This window comes from Peromyscus leucopus, chromosome 14 (genome assembly GCF_004664715.2).
Source record: "Peromyscus leucopus breed LL Stock chromosome 14, UCI_PerLeu_2.1, whole genome shotgun sequence".
Classification (NCBI taxonomy): Eukaryota; Metazoa; Chordata; class Mammalia; order Rodentia; family Cricetidae; genus Peromyscus; species Peromyscus leucopus.
The window spans coordinates 40,309,623-40,334,128 of NC_051075.1; the positions used below are offsets into that span (position 1 = coordinate 40,309,623).

General features: G+C 44.7%; 1 protein-coding gene across 1 annotated transcript; it reads right to left on the reverse strand.

Annotated features, from left to right (window-relative positions):
• Positions 1-2,789: 2,789 nt before the first annotated feature.
• LOC114683839 (dehydrogenase/reductase SDR family member 7) lies at positions 2,790-21,661 on the reverse strand. Its single transcript, XM_028858198.2, has 7 exons — positions 21,446-21,661; positions 14,751-14,903; positions 12,065-12,171; positions 10,759-10,998; positions 5,194-5,316; positions 4,170-4,385; positions 2,790-3,059 (listed from the first exon to the last, which is right to left on the reverse strand). The coding sequence occupies exons 1-7, from the start codon at positions 21,576-21,578 to the stop codon at positions 3,015-3,017; spliced, it is 1,017 nt and encodes a 338-aa protein (XP_028714031.1). The 5' UTR covers positions 21,579-21,661; the 3' UTR covers positions 2,790-3,014.
• Positions 21,662-24,506: the final 2,845 nt, after the last annotated feature.

Sequence of the window (24,506 nt, forward strand, 5' to 3'; positions counted from 1 at the left end):
TTGTCTGCCTAAAACACCTGATGGTCTAATAAAGAGCAGAATGACCAGTAGCTAGGCAAGAGAAAGGATTGGCAAGGCTGGCAAGCAGAGGGAATAAATAGAAGAAGGAGGAGGAGGAGGAGGAGGAGGAGGAGGAGGAGGAGGAGGAGGAGAAGAAGAAGAAGAATAAGAAGAAGAAGAAGAAGAAGAAGAAGAAAAGGAGTGGGAAAAGGAGAATGAAGGAAGATGCCAGCCAGGGGCCAGCCACTGAGCCACACAGCCAAGCCAATCACAGACTAAGAAGGAAACAAAGATATATAGAATAAAGAAAGGCAAAAAGCCCAGAGGCAAAATGTTAAAGAGAAATGGTTTTTTTTTTTTTTTTTTTTTGGTTTTTCGAGACAGGGTTTCTCTGTGTAGCTTTGCGCCTTTCTTGGAACTGGCTTTGGAGACCAGGCTGGCCTTGAACTCACAGAGATCCGCCTGCCTCTGCCTCCCGAGTGCTGGGATTAAAGGCGTGCGTCACCACCGCCCGGCGAGAAATGGGATAATTTAAGTGAGAAAAGCTGGCTAGAAACAAGCCAATCTAAGGGTGGGCATTCATAAGTAAGGATATATCTCTGTGTATTTATTTGGGGGCTGGGTGGTGAGCCCCCAAAGAGGAAAGAAAGAAAAGAAGGGAGAAAGGAAGGAAGGAAGGAAGGAAGGAAGGAAGGAAGGAAGGAAGGAAGGAAGGAAGGAAGGAAGGAAGGAAGGAGAAAACAACTACATGGTAGTGTTCTTCTCATTTTTTTACCGAAGATGCGATGTGTGCAATAAACCATGACTCCCATTTTTATCACTGGTCATACAACAGTCCCCTCTCATTTCTTACTTGTGTACACATGGCACACCCCATTCCCATCCCATCCTAAGCAGCTAATAACACAGCTGCAGTAGGAATACGGGGTTCTGCTACTGCATGCTCTCTCACGAGATGAGCCTGTGGTCTACTCCTGTTCTGGCAAACCGTACTGCTTTATGCTTCTGGGATGAACTCTGTGTGTGTGTTTATGCCAGCGTTTCTACCGACTGTGCTTTGTGGAGTAAATCCGTGTGTCACCTTCTCCCTTTCCCAAGGATAGCCCTGGAGTGGCCTCCCACGTGCCTCAACAACTATTCTACAGTTGTGGTATGTGTGCTATTCGATCCCAGCTGAACGGCAAAGCGCTGGTAAACAGCTGTGGCTTTCCTGCTGCCTTTCAATCCTAGTCTGTGTTTACTTGGGACTGTTCCGTGCTGAATGCTAAAATAAAATTGATGGTAATCCCAATGAGGAGTTGCCAGTGGGTTCTTCCTGGGGTGTTTACTTGTGCCTAAATAGCTTTGGGATCTTGAAAAAGTTACACGCCGTTGCCTTAAGCATCTCTTGAGGATATAAAAGGTAGAAAACATCACCTACTTTAGTGGCTGCTATGTGGAGTGGGGGAATCGGTCCAGTGTACCAAATGGTATATCACAGATGTTTAATAACGATGCATATCCCAGGCCGCTATGCATCCTACTGGCTGCTGCCAGCTAGTCATTTGTCCCTCCCCACTCTCCTTAAGACACTGGAAGCTTTTGGATGAAGGATTGTTCCAAATAATTCTTTACCTCCACGCACTGCCTAGCAGTCCACTTTGTGTGCAATAACTCATATTGCTGTGTTTTGAATCACATTTGTTCTCTTCGAAATTGATGTTGAAAAATCACAGTGCAACAGTAGAGCAAAAGATATGGTCTGTCAGAGCAGACTGAGTCATGAGTGGGATTGGGTGCTTTTATAAAAAGGGCTTAGTGATAAGGTCTGGTGGCCCTGGCTTCTAATCCTAGCCCCATGATAAGCTATGGCAGGAAGAATGCAAGCTTGACTGTTGACTATGATACAGGTCAAGGTCAAGGCCAGTTCCAACAAATTAGTGACACTCTGTCTCAAGACAAAAGTAAAAAATGAATGAGAAATAGGACTGGGGAAATGGCTTGCCATGGAGGCATGAGAACCTGAGATGCTGTCACGGAGGCACCAGAACCTGAGACTCACGAGAACCTGGGACTCACGAGAACCTGAGAAGTTGTCACAGAGGCGCGAGAGCATGAGCTTAGATCTATAGCGCTCATCTAAAACCAGCCTCATCAATGAATGTGTTGTCTCAGTGCGCTGATGGGGAGATGAGAGCTGGAGAAAGAACTCCCGGAAGTTTTCAGGCCAGCTCAGCTACTGTATGCAGCAGGAAACAGGAAGCCCCATCTGAAACAAGGTGGAAGGTTGGAGGCTGATACTCGGGTTATCTTCTGACCGCCACATGCACCTGGTGGTATGCGCATACCTGTACTCACACATATATCAGACACACAAGATTTTTTTTTTAAATGGGCTAAAGGTCCAGCTCAGTGGCAGAGCATATGCCTTGCATGTGTAAAGGCCCGAGATTCAGCCCTCAGTTCGGAAAACGAAAAAGAGACAAGCAAAGCAATGAGCCTGGTGAAGGGAGTTGCCCTGCCCTTCCAAATCTTCCGCCAGGTCAGGACACAGCACTTCCCTCTGGAGGACACAGCAGCATACCATCACCTTGGAGCTAGAATGAGCCAGAATCACAGGACTCCAGTGCTGCTGATGTCTTGATTGTGGACTTCCCAGGCCCCAGAACTGTGAAAAGCAAATTAGCATGGTCTGCGGGGAGCCAGTCAGTGGTATTTCATTTAGAAGCACAAGTGAATTAAGACGAGGTTGACCACACAGCTCTAACTGCTGGGTGAGGTTTGCTAACCAGGATTCTAAGTCTGCGTGCTAAAGTACTGTGACTATTACTTTATTCAAGCAGGTAACGCGTGTTCATACACATTTGCAAGATACAGGGCAAGGTATATTTATTATTCATTACATAGTGAATAGATATTTGTATAAAAAAAATTAACCCAGAAAGCAGTCACTGACCCTCCTTCTGTGTGACGCTTACTGTACTTATGCGGCCCGTCATTCTCAACAAGTGGCTCAGACATCCCAAGGGGCTGTTTCAATCTTTCTTCGTCTTCCGGAGTATATAAGACAAGTCTGGGTCCTGTAAAAGAATGACGTAACATGAACTAGACCTTCTTCCTATGTTTGACAACCAAGCTCCTCTGTGTAATCAACTGTATGTACTGTATCATCATGCACCAAGAGTGATCTTTGCAATCCTTGGGCAAACACTTTAATTAGAAGTAAAATATCACAGCCCAAACTCTTGATCTGCATGTAAATATTGCCCCAGGGCTTAGTATTTTTATCTGCTCCACGTGGCAAGAATTACTTAAATAATGAGTACTCTTGTTGTTACTCCTCTGGATCATACCTACTGATAGATAGCCTAACCGTGTGCACAATAGGTCAGAGTGCCTAGAATTTTGAAATATCTGGCTGATTGTGGTGGTGTGCACCTTTAATCCCAGCACTTGGGAGGCAGAGGCAGGCAGGTCTCTGTGAATTCAAGGCCAGTTTTGGTTTATGTAGGGATGTCAAGGGTAGCCAGAAATATGTAATGAGAAAGGAAGGAAGGAGGAAGGGAGGGAGGGACGGACAGAAGGAGGGAGGGAGGAAAAAAAGGAAGAAAGGAAAAAGAAAAGAAATATTTGGATGTTACTCTAGAATCACTTATGAACTTTTAATACACTGTTTACAAGATAAAACAAAGCAACTTGTTTACCCCTAAATGTGGCTTTTCTTTGGGAAGGGTAAGCATTTGCTCATCCAAGAATTGGCACAAAGACAGACAAAAAATGATAATCTAAGATGGAGTGTGGCTACTGCCCTGGATGCAATCATCACCCAGAAACGGTGCCTGGAAATAAGAAGTGCCCAGCTTATTTAGAAATAGTTGTAAAGCAAGTAAAACATGAAACAGACAGAGTGAGGGACTTTTTGAAACCTGACCATGAGTGAAGAAGAGAGACTGGCAGCCTTCGTTTTGACTTTTACCTTATAAAAATTTGACTCTTCCAGACTAGAAATCATGTGGCAAACCATCAAATATACTGTGTGGGTACAGAATATGTTTCACATTCTCTGTATTTTAATCATGAGACTGGTACGGAGTCAGAAAAACAAAAAAAAAAAAATCTTTAAGAACCTGGAAAACAGGATTTTCACAGGATTCATGCATACTGCGAAGAAATCTATAAATTGCTCTTACCAAACCATCCTTAAAGCTTTGTATTCTTTTCTTCCCCAATTTGGAGGTCAGCCATAAGGCCCAGGTTGGCATATACTGCCATACGTATGCCCCCAATAAGACAGGGTGATCAGAGATCCAGACTTCCTTCAAATCGTTGGCCATGGAGATTAGCATCAGCTGGACACAGCGGCTCGTTGGCATCTTGTAAGACTGATCTATACCGTTTTTCATGGGCTGCAAGTCAAACAGAAGTGAGTACTGAAGATTCCAAACCGTTCCATGAGAATGTTTACCAGGAAGGACCCAGAGGCCATCCAGCAGTGAGACTCTTTGTGACCTGTCTGTCAACTGGGAGTCTTCATAGGAGGTACTGGAGGTTTGTAATTTATGATATTTCAAAGAGCCCAAGTCATGCATTCATCAGATAAGATTGCACATGCTAAAGGCTCTTTACCTTTAATTATAATTATCTCAGAATAGGGCACCAATGTCTACTTTATTATCACATTTTTAGAAGTATCAAATTACCAAGATTTCCATTAGGGGCTAAGGCTGTACAGTCCAGAGATGATTATCTAGAATGGATAAGATCCTGGCTTCAATCCCTAGCACCACACAACATAAAAATAACTTATATTTAACAAGTGGCATAATAGGGAAGAAATAGAAAAAGATAAAAGGACTTTCTTAATAAGAGTAGTGGATCTATAATGGCGAACTTATAAGGGACACTCTGGCAATGTCACTAGCCATTGTTAAAATGAGACACTGAAATACTACCAAGTAACTTGAACACTTTTTTTTCCTCTTTGTCCCCCGTACCCGCCCCCCCCCCTCCCCGGAGCTGAGGACTGAACCCAGGGCCTTGCATTTGCTAGGCAAGCGCTCTACCACTGAGCTCAATTCCCAACCCCTTAAACACTTTTCTTAACGCTGTCGCTTTCTGTGAACAGTTCACGAGTAGCTCTGAATTGGCCCGGACTTATAAGATTAAGCAAACGTGGCTAGATAGGACTCAATTATTTCCCTTCTAGAATTTTACCTTAGTTACTTCTTCAGTTAGGGCATTCTTCACAATGTCGGACTGCACAGGCCCAGGGTAAACATTGCAAAATGTAATTCCTGGATAATTGATAAGCTCACATTGGAGAGCATTGAAAAAACCCTAAGGACCACAAAACAAGAACATAAAAAAAAGAGAAAGGATAAAGTAAAGAAAAAAGCAAGTATAATATGTTATCCAAATACATGCCCAATTAAAATTAAACACTCCTAATACAGGGGGTCCCCCTTACCTTTATAAACAGCCTATTTTCTATGGGCCATGTTTGTCTCCCCTCTATCCAGAGGTGATCCTTCATCCCTCAGGGACAAATACCCGGCCCCCTTTCCATCCTTCATCCCTTATCTTTTACCACCACATCCTGTCTATCCTAACACACCTCCATCCTGTCTATCCTAACACAGACCTCCATCCTAGTCTATCCTAACACACACCTCCATCCTGTCTATCCTAACACAGACCTCCATCCTAGTCTATCCTAACACACACCTCCACCCTAGTCTATCCTAACACAGATCTCCATCCTGTCTATCCTAACACACACCTCCATCCTGTCTATCCTAACACAGACCTCCATCCTAGTCTATCCTAACACACACCTCCATCCTGTCTATCTTAACACAGACCTCCATCCTAGTCTGTCCTAACACAGACCTCCATCCTAGTCTATCCTAACACAGACCTCCATCCTAGTCTATTCTAACACAGACCTCCATGCTAGTCTATCCTAACACAGACCTCCATGCTAGTCTATCCTAACACAGACCTCCATCTAGTCTATCCTAACACAGACCTCCATCCTAGTCTATCCTAACACAGACCTCCATGCTAGTCTATCCTAACACAGACCTCCATGCTAGTCTATCCTAACACAGACCTCCATCCTGTCTATCCTAACACAGACCTCCATGCTAGTCTATCCTAACACAGACCTCCATCCTAGTCTATCCTAACACAGACCTCCATCCTAGTCTATCCTAACACAGACCTCCATCCTAGTCTATCCTAACACAGACCTCCATCCTAGTCTATCCTAACACACACCTCCATCCTAGTCTATCCTAACACAGACCTCCCCCTATCCTAACACAGACCTCCATCCTAGTCTATCCTAACACACACCTCCATGCCAGTCTATCCTAACACACACCTCCATCCTAGTCTATCCTAACACACACCTCCATCCTAGTCTATCCTAACACAGACCTCCATCCTAGTCTATCCTAACACACACCTCCATCCTAGTCTATCCTAACACACACCTCCATCCTAGTCTATCCTAACACAGACCTCCATCCTAGTCTATCCTAACACAGACCTCCATCCTAGTCTATCCTAACACACACCTCCATCCTAGTCTATCCTAACACAGACCTCCATCCTAGTCTATCCTAACACACACCTCCATGCTAGTCTATCCTAACACACACCTCCATCCTAGTCTATCCTAACACAGACCTCCATCCTAGTCTATCCTAACACACACCTCCATCCTAGTCTATCCTAACACACACCTCCATCCTAGCCCATTCTAACACAGATCTCCCTTTTTTCCCTCTTAAAAATTACACCTGTAGGTCATTTGCTGCTCTTTTTCTGCCTGAGTCAGAAAGCAGCCACTTTAACTTTTTTTCCCCACTTAATAAAAGATCTCTCTGTAAAAACAGGTATTTGGGTGTGTTTTGTGCCTAATCAAGGTTCTGGAAGGAAGCCCCCACTGTTCCAAGGGCAGGGCAGTGGGAAGGGGGATCTACTTCAATTTCAGTGTAGAATTAGTCATTGTCTAGCCAATGACTGATATAAGACTAGTATAGATATGATGTGACCACCTACTGCAGGACCTTCCAAGGACCAAGATGAATCTGCACTTGAAGATACAGGCCATTTCCAATGCAACAGAAATAAGCAGATATTTGCTTCCCCTTATTTCTTTTCCTTAATTAGGCAATGTTCCTGCATTATGTTAAAAGACCAGATGTTGGGTATGGTGGCTCACACTTGTTACCCCTCAGTAGAAAGGGAGAGCAGGGGGATCAGATGTTCAAAGCTATCCTCAGCAAATAAGGGAGTGAGAGGCCAACATGTGCCCCAGGAGACTGGTTGGGTTGAGGGGCGAGGGTTGGGGGGGAGTGGGGGGATGGGACAAAACAAACAAACAAATAAAGCAATACTTATGACCCTAAAAAGAAAGATTGTGATCCATTCCTGCACAATCGAAGACCATCAAGTATCTGTCAGCTCTTAAGTACTGACTCCTAACAAGCGCAGAAGCGATGGGGTTTCCTGCTGACAGACTGGCTGTTACATAGGAGTTTCCTGTGGGATTAAAACCTTCCACTTTGGAGGGAAGCCCCTTCAGATGTAGAATGTTTGAAAGGAGGTGAAACAGAATGTTCTAAGGAGGGAATGAAGCATTCCATCCCGCAGCAAAGCTCCTTAAATTCAGAAAGCAAACAACTCAAAATAGCTTCAGGAAGTCCCTGAAACTGACCAGATTCACTAGGCCCCTCCCACCCTAAGCATATATAAGCTGTCCGGACTGTTGAGAGTCAATGTCAGGCAAGCCGAGCTGTCTAGGAAAGGCTTAGACCAACTGAGCTCCCTGGAGAAGAAACTCTCCAACCTGCTGAGCTGCCTGCAGGCTGTGCAGTGTGCACCAGGGTCCCAGTTGTTGTGAGCTGTCACTCATGCCGGGGTGGACTTCACGATGCAGCTGTCTTTGGTCATTTCTGCTCCTGTAAGTAACCCCTCACCCATATCCTGAAGTCATTCCAATACAACTCATTGGTTCACCAAGCTGGACTTTGATAGTATCTATACTTTGGTCTGTCATGGGATCCCTGTCTGGGGGGAGCAGATGTTGTTCATGTCTTCCCAGAAATGGTATCATACAACACTCACACAGTGCCTACCTCAGAGAGGCTCCAAAACAAAATGCTTGGTAAAGGAATGAAGAACTCCTGTACATTTAATATTTTCCCTCTGTAGCAAGACAGAGGGAACCAAGCAACCAGCACGACACTGAATCCTCTCCTATCATATCATGTACACACAGTGATTAAAAATTCACTGTTAGCCAGGCGGTGGTGGCACACACCTTTAATTAATCCCAGCACTCGGGAGGCAGAGCCAGGCGGATCTCTGTGAGTTCAAGGCCAGCCTGGGCTACCAAGTGAGTTCCAGGAAAGGCGCAAAGCTACACAGAGAAACCCTGTCTCGGAAAACCAAAAAAAAAAAAAGTTCACTGTTAGAGAGGGAGAGATAGCTCAGAGGTGAAGAACACTTGTTGCTCTTGTAGGTCTGGTCCCCAAGCACCTATGTGGCAGCTTATGAAAGGGAAAAGTCAGTAGCCATCTTGAGAGACACTTCCCCCTCCCCTCCCCAAAAGTATTTGCTGACCAGCAGTTTTAGAAGTGACCAAATTTTGAACTTCTAAGGCTGGGACAATAAATCTATGTATCCTGGACTTGGCAAAACAAGATATGGGGAGTAATGGGCTCTAATGACCAGAAGTTGACCTCAGAGGAAAGTAGGACTGGAACAATAAATTTGAGTGTATATATCCTAGGTTCAACAAAAGCAGGATATATGGAGTAAAAATTGATGTCTCTGTAGATTCCCCTGAATCCTGTTAGCCATCAGTAACCTCATGCTTATAGTTCAGCCAGTAACTTCAAAGAACTACCTCACCCCTAGCCCCCTTGTCCAATCCCAAACTGCACGTAAACCTTTCCTATATAAACCCCTTAAAGTGAGTACTCGGGGCCGTTCTCCTCCACCTGCTGTGTCGGACATTGGACGCGGATCAAGCTTGCTTGTTTTGTTATTAAAAACCTCTGTGTGCTTGTATCGGATATTGGCTCTGCGGTGGTCTTGCTTGGGGGTCTTGCGACCTGGGCACAACACTTACAGCTAGCTATGCGTAACTGCAGTTCCAGGGAATCCAGTGCCCTCTTCTGGTTTCCTTGGGTACTGCATGCATGTGGTGCACAGACAAAATAAAAATACTTTCTTTAAAAAAAGAAAATTAGCCGGGCGGTGGTGGCGCACGCCTTTAATCCCAGCACTCGGGAGGCAGAGCAGGCGAATCTCTGTGAGTTCGAGGCCAGCCTGGTCTCCAAGGCGAGTTCCAGGAAAGGCGCAAAGCTACACAGAGAAACCCTGTCTTGAAAAAACCAAAAAAAAAAAAAAATAAAAAAAGAAAAAAAGAAAAAGTTCACTGTAACATCCGGGAATATGAGAAGGAAGTGTGTTCTTTAAAAAGGCCTCCTGGGACATGGTGGTGCGTACCCGTGATCCCAGCTCTTGGGTGATAAAGGCAGAGTATAGAGCTCAAGATCAGCCTGTGCCACAAGAGACAGTCTCAAAACAAACAAACAAAAAAGCCTCCTAGTCTCAGCATTTGGGTACAGAGCTACCGCTCTACCTGCCTGCTTTTTGTCAGAGAATTCAGCCCAGAATTCAAAACAGAGAGTCTCAGTGGACAGACTAGACAGCTCCAACTGTGCTCTACTGAGAGCATCCTGCATCTCTTAGACCAAGTGCCAACAACCAACCGGCGGGATCTGTACTCCACTGCATCTGCCTGTCTGAGATGGGACTGTCTCTAGGGAGGTTGATTGACAGCCCCTTACTAAGTCCGAGGAAAGCCTCCCAGATGCAGCCCTTCATCACCTGACACTACCTGTTGTGTACGGCAGAGATGGATCCTGCCGAACCACGACTTCCGTTTCCATGAAAGCATGATGACTTGCGTCACTGTCTCTCATTCGGCCAGGGGTAGAATGTGCCACTAAAATTCTCCTTCTGAGACATGAGCTATAACGTTTAGTAATGCCTTATTGTCATACTGAATTCACTATTTCTTCACATTTACTCGTAAGCCAAAATTAAAAATTCATTCAGTTCTGCTGTTTATGCCTCATCAGATATAGAATACAAATCAAGCCTAGTCACTGCCCTGATCAGATGGTCTTCTTCCAAAGAGACCATAAGAAGTAGAGTCACATGCTCCCCAAGTGAGACCGGCCCAGGACTGATCACCCGGCTGCAGGACCTGTCTCTAACGTGCATGCACAAGGTGACATAAAGACCAAGGAAAGGGGATGAAAAGAAGTCACAGACACGGGACAACAAAAACACATCCTAAAACGTGTGCGGGAGGAAACAGTGTTAGAGCCTCATTACCATGAGGACACAGGTTGAGTCAGAGGAAATGTGAAATCCTGAGCAGATTATCCTAAAGGAAGAACCCGTGTCTCATCCTTACATCCCCAGGGTCTGGTACAATGTGTGCCAAGCTGTTACGGATTTCTAGGCAGGAGTGACTAAAGGGTTGTTCTTTTATCTAAGGGGAGATGTCAAGCTCTCTTGTTTCAGTCTCACGTTTACAGCCCAGGTTTAATCAGCATATTCACTGAAAGTCTTATGGCCCAAACACACACAGAGGTCATATGCACACAGAGGTCATGCACACACAGAGGTCTTGCACACACAGAGGTCATGCACACACAGAGGTCATGCACAGAGTCTGGGCTGTCTTACCCGAAGAGCATGCTTGCTGGCACAGTACCCACTGGAAAGGGGCACAGAAGCAATTCCCGCAATGCTGTTCACAGTAACAATCTTCCCTTGTTTCCTCTCTACCATGTGAGGCAGAACACACTTGGTCAAGGACACCGTCCCTAAGTAGTTCAGATTGATCAGCTCCTTGAAGACATCCAGGTTGGTTTCTAGAACTAAGGAACGTTGGCTTCTTCCACTGTTGTTGACCAAAATGTCAATCTAAAAAATCAGAAAATGGGTACTTAGAGATAGCCTAAGAAAATGATTGTGTTATTAACTTGAATAGTAAAAGGGACAGTGATGTGGTTCTAGTGGCAGCTAAAAAAATAAAATAAGCAAAGCCAGGTGTGGTGGCGCACACCTTTGATCTCAGCACTTGGGAGGAAGAAGCAGGCAGATCTCTGAATTCAAGGCCAACTTGGTCTACAGAGTGAGTTCCAGAAGAGAGCTACATCAAACCTGTGTCAAGGGGGGTGGAGAGAGGAAGAGAAGGAGGGGAAGGAAGGAAGGAAGGAAGGGAGGAGGGAGGAGGAGGAAGGAAGGAAGGAAGAAGAAGGAAGGAAGGAAGGAAGGAAGAGAAGAAGCAAGAATTCACCCATAGACTCTCCATTCGAAGTAAAGTAACAAGTAGCAGGAAAAAGAAAAGCATCCGCGGATGTTAACTTCTCTCATTCTGCATAGAGAATTTGTTCTTGGGAAGCGAGAAGTACTAAGGAGCTGAAGCCCAACAGCCAACGGTTAAAGAGCTAAGCCTAGGGGCTGGAGAGATGGCTCAGAGGTTAAGAGCACCAACTGCTCTTCCAGAGGTCCTGAGTTCAATTCCCAGCACACATATGGTGGCTCACAGCCATCTGTAATGAGATCTGGCACCCTCTTCTGTGTACATAATAAATAATAAATAAATCTTTAAAGAAGGAGGAGGAGAAGGAGAAGAAAAAGAAGGAGAAGAAGCAGCAGCAGAAGCTAAGCCTAGGCCTGACCTCACCACATGCGCTCTGTCTGTCTCCTTCCCTTTGAAGGGGATCCACAGCTGGAAATCCCTGTTGCTGGTTTTTTGTTTGTTTGTTTTCCCTCCAAGACAGGGTTTCTCTGTGTAGCTTTGCGTCTGTCCTGGAACTCACTCTGCAGGCTGGCCTCAAACTCACAGAGATCCGCCTGGCTCTGCCTCCTGAGTGCTGAGATTAAAGGCGTGCGCCCACCGCCCAGCTAGTTTGTCTTTTTTTTTTTTTTTTAAAGACAGACAAGCGACGCCATCCATGCTTCATGGATATAAAATGCAACTTACTTTACCAAACTCCTGCAGAACGGCTTTGGTGGCTGCCTCGTGGGAACCTGTGTCGGTCAGGTCAAGGGGCAACACCAGTATTTCTTTTTCTTTTAAACTGCTGTTCTCTGAAAAAAGACACATGAACAGTAAGCAAGACACTCCCCAGTTCCACTGAACTCAACTTAGCAGTTCAGTTTAACCTCTATCCCACAGGAAGGCGGCAATGAACTCATTCTAGGCGACTCTGCACCCTCACTGAGCAGGAAAGCGGACCAGTGATGTTACGCCGCCGTCTCAGACCAGCGGTTTAGCTGACCGGAAGCAGTACAGCGTGCTTCCTTCCCCTTGACTATACACAGAGGGACTTTGCAAAGAATGAACTGGATGTGACGACGCAGCTAGAGTCCCTGCACTTGGAAGGCAGAGGCGAACTGCAGAAACTTGAGTTTATTCTGGTCTACGCAGCAAGTTCCAGATGAGCAGAGGCTATGTGGCAGGACCTTGTCTCTCTCTATATATATATGTAAATATTATACTAGTAGATAGAAACTGAGGAAACTCAGCCAATTGCACAAAGTGGTCCACAACCGCAATGTACTCAGAGCATGGAGCCAGGTAGACTGGGATCTTGAGGCCAGCATAGGTTGCACATCAAAAAGAAACAGTAACTCCACCCACAAAAAAAAAAAAAAAAAAAATTATACCACGGTTTTTGTGTTTTTTTTTTTTTTTTTTTTTTTTTTTTTTTTTTTTTTTACAAGTATAGAGTTACTTTTATCAATAGACTCGTCAAGTTCAGTAGCTCGTGCACCCACATTTAAAACAGCAGCTTAGGGCTGGAGAGATGGCTCCGTGGTTAAGATCGTGCACTGCATTGGCACCTGAGTTCAATTCCTAGCACCCGGCTCACGACCGTCTATAATTACAGCTCCAGGGAGAGCCGGCACCTGCGAGAGCACCTGCACTCACATGCACAGACGGACACACATACACGCAATTAAAACTAAATCTTTTAAGTCCATACTATACATCTATAAGAAGCTGAGAAGGCCAGCAGTGTGATGGGAGGTAGAAGCTTCTCTCCCTAGGCCAAGGATCCCAAGAGGTAAATAGGGAAAAGTACTCAGTCCTTCATACAATTCCTACCTAAAAACATTCTGAGACTGTGATAGTTTGAATGTCATTGCCCCCATGAGCTCACAGGGAGTGGCACTGTTAGGAGGTGTGGTTTGTTGGAGTGGGTGTGGCCTTGTTGGAGGAAGTGTGTCATTGTGGGGGTGGGCTTTGGTTTCCTATGTCTCAGTCAACTTCCTGTTGCCTGCAAGTGGTAGGATTCTCAGCTACTACTCCAGCACCACGTCTGCCTGCACACCACCATGCTCCCTGTTATGATGATAATGGACTGAAGCTCTGAACTGTAAGCCACCCCAATTAAATGTTTCCCTTTATGAGAGTTGCCATGGTCACGGTGTCTCATCACAGCAATAGAAACCCTAACTAAGTCAGGGACATAATTGATCCTTTCTATTTCTGGTCACCAGTGGAACAGTTGGAATGAATTATTCTGGACTTTAACTTGAATCTAAAGTAATAAATGCCAGTAAGAAAAAAGTAGCAAGTACATAGACCGTGAGCGGAACAGAAGTCTCGTGGGCAAAGAGATGAAAAAACACCATAAAACTTTTAAACTTTTAAAAAATGGAAAGGCTTGCACCAGTGACCACACAGAGAAAAGGGGCCGGTGGTCCTCAAACCACCTCAGCACTGCTGATGTGATTTATCCTCTCTGCTAGGGCAAGCCTTACAAGTCACAGAGGCACAGGACCAATGACCGTTACCCCAAAAAAATGCACAGAACTAAAACACAAGAGGCTTTTGAAAACAACGTCATGAAAAGAACCTTGTGACGTTATTTACTGGGGCAAAGAACTCTTATCATTGGGTGAATGCAGTCAGCAAAATAAAAGAAAAAAAAGTGAAAGAATAACAGGCAGAGATTATACACACACACACACATGCAGAGGCACACACACAGGCAGAGGCACACACACACACAGAGGCACACGTATATTTAAGACTATATTAAAATACTAAATGCTAAACACTCCCTGAGGCTACTATTAAAGTGAACATGACCACATTAAAACTCAAGCCAATGACAATATTAACAGTGTCATCTGTTGTGTGTATATAGAGGGAGGTATTACCTCAGGTTCATTTTTAAACCATATTTCTTCTTTCCTTTCTTTTTATTCATCATCCTAACACACACACACACACACACACACACACACACACACACACACACACACTCCCGCCCAGGACTTTACTATCTGACATAAAGCAAAACCTAATAAGGATCATTCCTGACTACGTTTCATTGGTTGCACACAGGAACACTGTGGATAACAACCTCTTCTCCTAAAGCAAAGATATAAGTCGTTCGATCATTAAAATCCAGCAGCACTTACGAACTGGTTGGTGCTTACGCGCCCCTCGACATCAAAAGTTGGCATAAAAGCACAGTGGAAGGGTGGCAGAAAAGGCAAAGAGGTAGCAGAAGAGGAGGCCGGACTGTGCATGCGCCGCTCTGGAGACGGCGCGGGCTGCGCAGGACAGTCCCACCTCCCCTCACTTCCCGAAGCTGCCCTTGAGTTTGGATTCTCACTTCTAGGGCGCACGCTGTTGTCGGGAATTGACTCACCCAGGCACCGTCTCTTCACCCGCTCCAGCTCCTGCACCCTTCTGGCTGACAGCACCAGAGAGACGCCCAGTTTAGACAACTGGAAAGCCAGCTCCTCGCCAATGCCACTGGACGCTCCAGTCACCCACACCACCATGTCAGTCAGCTCCCATTCTGCGGAGGAAGGAGGAGGGTTACAGGGGAGCCAGAATATGGTGAATGATACCTAAATGCCAAAGAGTAGTAAAACAGGAATGAAATAAGTAAACTTTTTAATATACCGCTACTAACTATGAAGGGCTAATATGTGCAGCGTAAAAGTTCAAGTGTGGGGGATCAACCCAGCTGTCGGGATGCTTGCCTGGAGTACACACAGTCTGGGAGCAGTCTCTAGCACCTCCATAAACCAGGCGTGGTGGTGTATGTCTGTTCTCCCAGAACTTTGAACGTGGAGACAAGAGGAAAGAAGTTCAAGGCCGTACTTACTTGGCTACATAGTCGGTTGGAGCCAGCTTAATAGGCAGAGACCTTGTCTCAAACAAACAAACAAACAAAATAAATAAGTAAAGAAATAGAATGTGGGGTTGGGGATTTAGCTCAATGGTTCGGTCCTCAGCTCCGGGAGGAAAAAAAAAAGAAATAGAATGGAAGAATTCTAAGAAAGCATCTTCTACCAGAGTTTTCTTAAAAATGGTGAACACCATGTTATTAATTAATCATCTATACGGTACGCTGTATATTTTGGAATCTGGGTGACTGTACCAGAATCTATTAGTAGCTAAGACTCTAAGACTCATACCTACACAGTTTCACTCTAAGTCTCAATTTATCCATTTACCTGACAAAGAAAATCAAAGCCAGTGACTAGAAACTCATTGCTTTCTCTATTAAATGGGAGATTTGGATAAAGGATTCTGAAGTTCCCACCCACTTTGTAGTTTCATAACTCTAATTTCTGAAGTGAAACCACAGGTGAGGCCTTCGAAACACCCTAGGGTGCTCAAGAGGATGACATAATCACCTTGGGTTTTTGTCGTTGCTTAGACAGTATCTTGCTATGTTTGCCTGAAACACGTATTTCTTCATCCCCCTGCCTCCACATCATAAGTTCCAGGGTCACCGTGGTGTAATACTGTGCCCCAGTTCTCTTCCTGGACTTAATTTTTTTAAATTTCATCATCATGATTACTGTTGTGTGGGCATGCACATGACAGGGCGTATGTGCGCATGACAGAGCGTATGCACACATGACAGGTGTGCACATGACGGCGTATGCACACATGACAGGTGCGCACATGACAGGGAGCATGCGCACATGACAGGTGCGCACATGACAGGGCGCATGCGCACATGACAGGGCGTATGCGCACATGACAGGGCCTATGCACACATGCCTTCTGTGCATGTTGGCGGTCAGGAGACAACTGGAGAAGGCAGTTCTTTTCTTCCAGCTTTTTGTGGCTTCCAGGACGGAACTCGGCTCATCAAGCTTATGCAGCAAGCAGCTTTAACGGCCAGTCTCCCGGTTGTGGGGCATCCACCAGAGCAGACTGCTTGCTCGTGGGTTTAAACCAAAAGGAAGTCTTTATTGGCTGGCCGGCAACTACACAGGATGTTCAGGATCCCAGTGTAGCCCTGAGCCTTTCTCAGGGAAAACTTTTCAGGACAAAAACCGTGTCCTGGGTTGACATACTTCACTCAACAAGAACAGTTAGCCAGAAGCAGAACTAGAGAAGCCAAAAGGCAAGGTTGGTACCTTTAGAGACTTTCCCAGGACTGTGGGCTTTGATGCATTAGGTCATTGTTTTAGTTTTGGCAGGTGGTGCTGTCTACATGCTGAGTTTAACAGCCTGAATGGCACTTCCATCATGGAGTCAGTTGTCCTAAGGTCTGGGGCCCTGTTACACTCACCAGGCCTCACGCCTGGTCTCTTTGGGACTCTAGTTTGTCCCGTGACAGGGGGTAATAAGGCTATCCAGGCTGGCCTTATTTCATTCTTGTCTACGAGCGTAACACAATTCCATATTAAAACCCTCACAAGAACTTCACGGAGTCTGAGTTCTTCAGAAAACTAAGCTTTTCGGGAGTAAGTTACCCCCACTTTGTAGTTTCATAACTCTAATTTCTGAAGTGAAACCACAGATGAGGTCTGTTAAATCCATTGAGGCTGAGACCCTGTCCTCCTTCACAGTAGTGGCCTAACACTTTGCAGAGACTAGAACATAGAAAGGACTCCATAAATATATATCAATTGAATAAATACTAAGAACCCTGGCAGAAACAGAACCCCCACTATCCGCTACCCTATGGTGTACAAATTCAGATATGGTCAATTTAGTTCCCTAGTGCTGAGGACTGAACCCATGCTGTGAGCATAATAGATATATGTACTATATCATCCAACTACTGTCAAAGCATAATAGACATATGTACTATACCATCCAACTGCAGTCAAAGCCCTAAACAGAGATAGTATTTTAAAACCCAACAGTTTCTTAGACATTTGAACACATATAATTTGTCCTGTAAATAACCAAACTATGTAAGCAAAGCTTTTTGCTGTAGGATGGTCTCTCTGTACACTGTGAATATATGTTGCTACCACTGATTAATAAAGAAACTGCTTTGACCTATGGTAAGCCAGGCTGGAAATTCAAGCAGAGAGACAGGAAGAAGAGGGGCAGGGGCAGGACAGATGCCATCCAGCTGCTCAAGGAGCAAGATGCCAGCAGACTGGTAATGGCAAAATATAGATTAATAGAAATGGGTTAATTTAAGATGTTAGAGCTAACTAGCAATAAGCCTGAGCCATAGACCAAACAGTTTGTAATTAATATTAAGCCTCTGACCGGTTATTCGGGAACAGGCAGAGTGGGAGAGATTCATCTGTCTACAATTGGCGCCCGGATGTTTGGCAAGAATTTCCACATAAAACCTGAGAGTTAAAAAAAAAAAAAGATTCTAAAACAGAGCCAAGAACAGCTTCCTAATTCAGGTCTCATTACAGGCTGCAGTATAGAGACGCGTCTCCTGGCCAGGTGGGCTTCAGCAGCAATATGGCAGACTCCTGAGGTCTCTCACAGGCCACAATACAAAGAGGCTTCTCCCAGCCGCTGCCTGGGGGCTTGGGAGCACAGTCTTGAGCTTAAAAACACAGGCATGCTACTTAATATTGCTTCCCAGAATTGGGGAGGTAAGCAAGGCTCATTGGTACCAGTGCCATGTTGAAAAGCTGAGCAGCCACTTTGGTTCTAGCCACGCAGCTTAGCAATTTAAAAACTCTTCTGGTCAGAAAAGGATTAAAGATACACAATAAAACAGATTCAGATAGAAAAAAAAAAAAAAAAAACCTCTAAACCGGTTACAGTGTGTTTAAAAATATACATAGGCTTGGGAGAGAGAAGAAAAGGATAGAGAAAGTCCTTTAAAAAGAAATAGAAAAAAAAAGGCACGTAAAGATGAAAAATACACAGAGAGTCTGGATATGTATATTATTGTGTTGTCTTTGGGGTCTTTAACTGCAGGGAGACATTTGATTGTAGGGGCTGCTAAGTTAAACTAATATATATATATATATATATTATATATATATATATTATATTTATTATATTATTATATATATATATATACATACATAAGTATCTTGACTTCAAAATTAGGGTCTAAAGACATGTTGCTTTGGAAAAGAGGTTTTGCTTCTGTTTCCACAGCAGATGAGAAGTTGTGGATTCCTTCCAGGTTAATATGGTTCCATCAAGGAAGAATCCCTGAGAGGTCTCCAGATGATCCAATATCCAGAACAGCTTCAAGGCAACTGGCTGAGATGATGTAGCCTCACAGACTACTACAATCAAGACTTGACCATAATTCTAAATTTGCTCAGGATCACCATAAGATTGCCAGTGTCACCAATCAGCAGGAAGTAGCATAGAAAGCTACACCCAAATTTCCAAAATATTGTTTATGAATGTTTGTTTTTATTTAAAGGGGGATATGATATAGAGATGATGAAAAAAAAAGTAGATTATTAAATCTACTTTAATCCAAAAAACAACTGTTAATCTCAAAATACTTTATATTGGTATGGATTTTGGTTTATTAATACAAATTCAGGGTCAATTTTGTTATACTGTATGTATATCTCTACTCTTTTTTTAAGACATTATGTTTATGCAACTCATTTAAAATTGTAATATATTGTTAAGAAATACAGATTAGTAGTCATCTATAATAATCAAACTTATAGTCATGTTAGTAAGTTTTTTAGGTATGCAGAGATATATTTCAATTAGATAGATAATCTTCAAACACTTCAAAGACCTACAGATTATGGCATTTAAAATGTTTTTAAAACTTAGATTTTTCTGGACAGCACCAATTACTTCAAAGAGAATGATGGACATCCAAGAAACTTGTTATGGAGTTTGCTTTCAAAGTGGAAAAGGCTAGCAATTTGGGCAGGAAACTGATCTTGCCTGGACTGCTTGACAATATATTATATAAAATGAGCATGCAAGACCCATAGGAAAATGACCACTGAACTTTGCCAAAACAAGGTAAGATGGTCCTTCAGGTTCCTGTTTTACAGAAGAAACTTCCAGACATTCCGCAAGACACAGAGTAAAGCAACTGATGAACCTTGCCAATAGATGAAACAGTCTTCAAATTTCCTGCTTCACTGAAAAGTCTGCCAGAGACTCTAGGCCTGTAGGCTGAAGATAGATGCCTCAGTGTTACAGAGGAACTTTGGATGAATGTCCAGGCAGTCAGATGTCTCTGTCATTTCTTGAATTTTGGAAGTTGCCTACAATGTACTTCCTGTTTATTCAGATATTACTATTATATCCTTCTGGGGTCTTTGATGGAGTTGAAGACTAGATAGTTATAATTATAGTTTTCCTTTGTTATGATAAAGGGCAAATTAGATATGAAACTTTAGACTCACAAATATAGGATAGATGATAGAATATTTTCTTTAAATTTGCCAAATACAAATAGACTAGATTATTGTAACTGTAAATCTTGCTTGACTACTGTTTTGTTATATGTAATTTTACTATGTTAAAATGAAAACCTTCCTTTTTGATTAGACAGAAAGGGGGAAGTGCTGTGGGATGGTTTTTCTGTACACTGTGAATATATGTTGCTGCCATTGGTTAATAACAAAACTGCTTTGACCTATGATAAGACAGGATAAGAGCCAGGCGAGAAATCCAAGCAGAGAGACAGGAAGAAGAGGGGCAGAGTCAGAGCAGACTCTGTCTCAGAAACAAGTCAACTAACAGTATTACTTTTAGTGGCTTTTAGCTCTTGCTTGCTTTGAAAAGACAACTTTTGCCAGTTGCTCAATATGCAATTTTACATTTCAGACATAATTTAATGTGTTAGTAATTCTCATACAATTATATAATTTATAAACTGATTTTAATTCAATCTTCAGATTAAATAAAAGCACAGAGGCTCAAACACAAACAACAACCACAGGCAGCTCCCGGCAGTGAATTGGCCCACATCCCTTCTGTCTAAACAATGATCAGGGAAGAGGGAATTACAGTTAATAGAAGTGTAGGGTATTTGGGATTCCTGCCCTCAAAAATGAGAGACAGTCTACAGGTCACAGCCATGTCTTCTTCAGTTCTGCAGCAGAGAATTTGCAAGCAGTACTGTACCTGTTAGAGTCAAAGAAATGCCGCCTCAGAAATAAAACAGCAGGAATGTCTGCCAGCCTTGTTCGGGAAGGACATAAAATGCTACCCTCTCTTTATCTTTTAGTCTCCAAGATCCAATTTGCACCTACTCCTGCTCTGCAGACTTTGAATACACTCTATCTTCTGAGTGGCCAGCTACTTCAAAGCACTTTCCTGAGATGCTCCTAGTACTTGTTTGTCACCATAGATAGTCCTTTAAGGATCAAAAGCCTACCTCGGGCAGGCTTTTAGTTTCTCTGTCAGTGACTCTAACTGAAAAACAATAACGAATAATGAGCACCTTATAAGAATTGTTCCAAAGGTCAGGGGCTGTTTGTGAAGTACTAAGCACGCTGCCCACGTGACACAACACGCCACATCCTTGAAAGGTGTATTAAGCGAGTGTCAAATACTGAGCAAGGCGCAGAGCAAAATACAGCAGGTGAAATGTGCCTTAGTGTGCCCAGAATGATCTCCCCCCTGGCAAAATGCCAGCTCGGTGCTTTCTATTTTGACACTTTTGTAGCAATTAGGTAAGTGAGTGAGTCAGATCCAATTTTCTTTCAGTGCTTGGGGAGAGTTAAAAGCACAGGAGAAACATATTCGGGATAAACAGACACTGGGCCTCTTACAAAGCCAGGGACACACTCTGCTCTCCACAATGTCCTCCCTGACAGTGTCCCGGGATCCCTAGGATCCTACTGAAGAAGTCTGTATCCTGCAGGCATCAGAGGCTTGCAGCGCTCTCTCGAAGTTGGACGTTTTCTCTCCTAGTCTGAGCGACACATCAGTACCATCCTTGAACCAAAACAAGCGACACACTGAGAACTGCCTATTTAGACACAGCCGCTTCCTCCCGGGCCCCCAGCCCTGGGACAAAGCTTAACTTGGCCACAGAGGCTCCATCCTACCGGGAGGGACCTCTGCCCTTGCTCGCTTTCAGTGGAGATCGGGACGCTTTTCCCGCCCACCCGACCGCCCGCCACTCCCAGTAGGGGCTCTCCTTTGGAGCCCGAGGGCACTGCTCACCCGGGCGTCGCCCTTGCCACTCGGCCCATAACAACGTCAGGTCGGCATCCGCCCGCAGGAAGCGCAGGAGCTGCACCAGGGGCAAGATGAGCACGCAAAGTGCCAGCAGCCAGAGCAGCAGCTCCCAGCTCATCGTCGCTGTCACGGCCGCTCCTGCTGTGCGGGGAGCGGAAGACAGTCGGCGCCCGCCCTCTACGCCACAGATCACAATCCGGGGCTCCGCCCAAAGAGCAGCTCCTGAAGGTGGGGCTCCCCCGGCTGTGTCCCGGGCTGCACCGCGGCGTCGGTGAAACACGCACGCGTCCCTGGGCTGGGACTCTGCGCGTCCCTGTTGCGTGTAGGACCGCTGGAGTGTTTCAATAGAAACAGAAAGCACGGGAGACTTAATTACTTGGCTACACCGCTGTTGGCAGAACAGTCAACAAGATTTGTGTGAGAGCATGAATAAGTCTTTAATAGCTGTTTGGTTTTTTTTAGGACGGCGTACTTTTCAAGGCCTTGGCGGCGACGTGGAGAGAAACAAACTTTCTAACTTTGAACACTGCCTCTCCGCCTCCCCCGCCCTACGCTGGGAATTGAGCCCAAGTTCTCCTGCACGCTGAGCAAGCTCCCAACCGCGGAGCCAAAGCCTCGCTCTCTCACCTCCTTTCCTAATCTGCTTTTCTCCCTTTCTTTTTATCTGCGCGAACTGAGATAAGCAGACTTCGAAACACTACACCCAGCTAAGCCAGCAACTGAACTGGGTTGTCCTCATGGACGGTCAGCTTATATTTAGAAAAACATTCCTAATGACACTCATATTGGGCCAAAAATTGGATACCCTGGCCTAGCCGAATCAGAACATAAGATTAACTGGACAGGAAGGCAATTGTTGGTGAGTTCCAGGAACTGAACCCACAGGTTGGCGCCCTCTGCCACCCTATGTAAATGATATCGTTACCTGTGCCTCTGTGCCCATGTGGGGAGGATCGAAGAAGAAAACGCCCGAGCAGCTTCTATGCATAGTAATTGTATTTAGTATTTCTTTTGTATTGTTGGTGTTCTTTTTATGAATTGTCACTTGTTTCTCCCATTGCAGCGACAGAGACTTTATAAAGGCCTACATTTTGCAGATGTAGAATGAGCTATGCAGTAAGTGTTTAAACTAGTCGGAATCAGAAATTGCTTTTGCTCTAGTTCAAGGTGCATGTCAGCTAAACTCTGACCTTGTGGGATTGCTTAGCACGATTGTCATTCGGAATAGTATATTGGTCGAGAACCGCTCTAGTTGGCAGGTGACCTGGGTCATGTGAATTTTATTTTCTTACATAACTTTTATGGTAAGATGCCTTAAAACGCCCCACGGAGTCTCCTGATGAACCTTATGCAAACGTTTCGCCTTCAGTAAAAATGAAAGGACTGACGTGGAACTGGTATCCTAACACGAGCTGGACAAGCTGGATTCTGGATCACAGCCCCCAGCTGTGGGGAGGAGGGATTGGAGGGAAGTAGGATCTCTTCCCTCACCACCCCTAGGATTAGATCTGTGTGCATGCTGAGTGTCAAAGTGCCAAAGCAGATCTTTAAGACGTTTTTTACTTAATGGAGCTGGAGAGTTGGCTCAGCTGTTAACAGTACTTGTTGCTCTCGAAGAGGACCTGGGTTCAATTCCCAGCACCCACCATTGTCTGCAACTCATGTCCTGGGGGATACCCCTTTTGACCTCCAAGGGCATTAGGTACTCACCTGGTGCACAGACATACATGCAGACAAAATATTCATATACACAAAAAATAATAAAAATTTTAACTAAATTATAGTGTGTGTGTGTGTGTGCGCGTGCGCGCACATATATGTATTTAGACATAAGTGTGTTGCTGCACGTGTGTGGAGTTCAGAGAACAGTTTTGGGAGTCAGTCTCTTTTCCCACTTTATGGGGCCCAAGGATCAAACTCACATCTTCATCAGCCTTAGCAGTGTTAGTTTTCAAACCCTGGAACAAATGGCTGAGGTGCCTATTTAAGATATCAAAGCAGACCTGGCTGCCAGGATCTCCCAGCCTCCCTCAGTCACCACCTGTTACAGGGTCCCCCTGGTTGGCATACCCCACCCCTACCCTGAACGCTCCAGCCCAGGGCACTGGGCTGCTCTTCTTTATAGAATCCAACCATTTTGGTTACCTGCTGTCTTTGTACCCTTGGGTCTCCTGGCTGTTGCACCTCCCCACCCCCACCTCTACCCCCACCCACCACCCACCCCACCCTCGCTTTCCCCTCTGCTTTCCCTCCCCCTCTCTGGAGCCACATGGCCCAGCTCAGTTTGGTCATGTCCACTCTGGACTTTCCTAGATATCCCTGCCTCTGGCTATGCTCTTCCATGTATCTATAATAAACTTTCTCCTCCACCATACTGGGGACTCGCCATACTCTCTTCCTTTATTTATTTATTTATTTATTTATTTATTTATTTATTTATTTATTTATTCAAGCGGCAAGTGCCCTTATTTGATAAGGATTAGTCAAGGAGGTACGGGAACTTGGCAGGACAATTGGTCTTAGACATTAATCTTGTGTACCCAGTATGTACCTCACCGTGTCCTGGCATGGTATTGATCCTGGCAAGTGCCGTTATATTCTGTCTCTGATAAGGGTATTAAAAAGTCTGATTGCTCTCAGTAAAATTGCCACAGCCTCAGTTGTGCTGTGATTTAATTCCTGGAAGCTGCATCCGGTGGCCTTGGCCAGGTAAGTAAGCACAGGCGTTTACAGGTGGTGCCAGGAACAGGGACCTGAAATATGGGGATTTAAGAAAAAAGAGGGGGGGGCAGTTAAAGGTGAGGAACTCCTGGAAATAGTGTGCATATGAGTATAATAAGGCAGGAATGTTCATTGGAGGCAAAAAGACGGGGCAGGCAGGGCTGGAGGAGCACCAACGTTGTTGGAGAAAAAGAACTGAAGCAGAGACGCCATCAGTTGGTTAAAGTCCTGGAGTTCATTAGTGAGTTTCAGCTGTCTTTCCCTTGAAGATGGATCTCTGGATCCCTGAATATGGTCCTGGTTAGGAAGAGCAATTACAGGAGAA